This window comes from Oryza sativa, chromosome 4, assembly GCF_034140825.1.
Source record: "Oryza sativa Japonica Group chromosome 4, ASM3414082v1".
Classification (NCBI taxonomy): Eukaryota; Viridiplantae; Streptophyta; class Magnoliopsida; order Poales; family Poaceae; genus Oryza; species Oryza sativa.
The window spans coordinates 1,042,154-1,043,749 of NC_089038.1; the positions used below are offsets into that span (position 1 = coordinate 1,042,154).

General features: G+C 47.2%; 1 protein-coding gene across 1 annotated transcript; it reads right to left on the reverse strand.

Annotated features, from left to right (window-relative positions):
• Window positions 1-276: 276 nt before the first annotated feature.
• On the reverse strand, window positions 277-1,133 carry LOC4334947 (uncharacterized). The gene has a single exon (XM_015779834.3). It carries the CDS (start codon window positions 1,043-1,045, stop codon window positions 560-562), a length of 486 nt encoding a protein of 161 aa, XP_015635320.1. The 5' UTR covers window positions 1,046-1,133; the 3' UTR covers window positions 277-559.
• Window positions 1,134-1,596: the final 463 nt, after the last annotated feature.

The window sequence follows — 1,596 nt, forward strand, 5'->3', positions numbered from 1 at the left end:
GTAACGATATTGATATATAACTAAGACCACTCATCGATGATCTGAAAGTTTGTGGGAGAAAGGAATCACTGTGTGGGACGAGAACAAACATGAGCAATTTAACTTACGAGCCATGCTGTTTGTATCCATCAACGATTTGCCTGCACTTAGCAATCTTGTTTAATGTGTTGACACACCCGTAGTGACGACAATTCTGATGCATATATATTTCAATTAGCAACTACCAATAGTCCATGTGATGTGTGCCACTTAATAAAGAACAGCAACAAGTTGATGCAAATGAATTTTTACTCGATGACACCGCATCAAACACAAATTAATCCATCACACCCACTACTAATCTACCAACTCATATGCACTTAAACATACATGAACTTACTTGTATACATGCACATGACGACCTAGCTAGCTAGCTACTTGGATCAGAATCTCCAATAAAACAAACTGAGGTGTATAGGAGAATCCATGCATTGCCCAAAAAACAAAAAACAAAAAGGCAAAGACAACAACATTTTATTTATTTTTAATTATGTACAGCTAACACTGATAGTACTTTGAATCACATGGCACATGCATGCAAAGGTGACGGCGAGTTCATTACTCCCACGGCGGGCGACGCCGGCGCGCCACCGACGCCGACGCCGGCAGCCGACCTCTTCAAGAACTCGATGCACTCGTCGACCGCCTCGCTCCGGTATGAGTCGGCGTACGCCGGCGCCGCCGGGCTCATCCGCACCGCCGCGGAGCGTCTCGACGTCGCCGCTGCCGACCTGCCCGGCGACGTCCTGATCGGCGTCGCCGTCTGCTGCTGCGGCGGCAGGGCGCCCTGCTTCGTCGTCGTCGACGCGGCCGACAGCATCGCCAGCCTCAGCACGACGTCCCGGACACGGTCCAGCACGGACGACGACACCGGCGGCGCCGCGCCGCCGCCGGAGGAAGCAGCGCGGCGATGCCGCCTCGCGCCGCCACCGCCGCCGCCGCGCAGCCTTGGGATGCATGTCACCGTGGTCGCCTTGAGCGGCTCGGCCAAGAACCTCTCCTCCATTGATTTGCTCGAGCTTGAGCTCTCTCTCCTGCTAATTACAAGATGGCTTGCTCTCTGTCTAATTAGCTTGTGATGGCTGCTGTCTCACTGAAGCAACTAATTAGGTTGATTTGGTGGTGTTTATATACAAACAAGAGGCAGAGAGCAATTTGGTGATCTTGATTCTTCTTCTTTGTCTACTACTGGTCAGCACTGGATTTTTCTATGACAAAATGTTGATTCCTTTTGAACAAAAAGAAAAGGAAAACATATTCTAGCATATATGTTTGCTGATTCACATGCTGACATGCTCCATGTTGCATCCAGAGTTAGAGCTATCCTTATTACAGGGAAGACCAGCAATGTGACACCTAGTCAAATTTGTCTCATTTGTCACAGATACAGAAAAAGTGCTCACTCTATCCGCACGTATATAATAAAAGTTCAGGTATTCTAATTTCGGTTCGAAATTTCTAAAATTTCAGTAATTTCTCGCTTCTCTCCAGGAAGTAAATTTCTCGCCCAAATTTTTTATTTTTAAAAAAATTGGTCAAAATTTGTTAAGTTTTCAA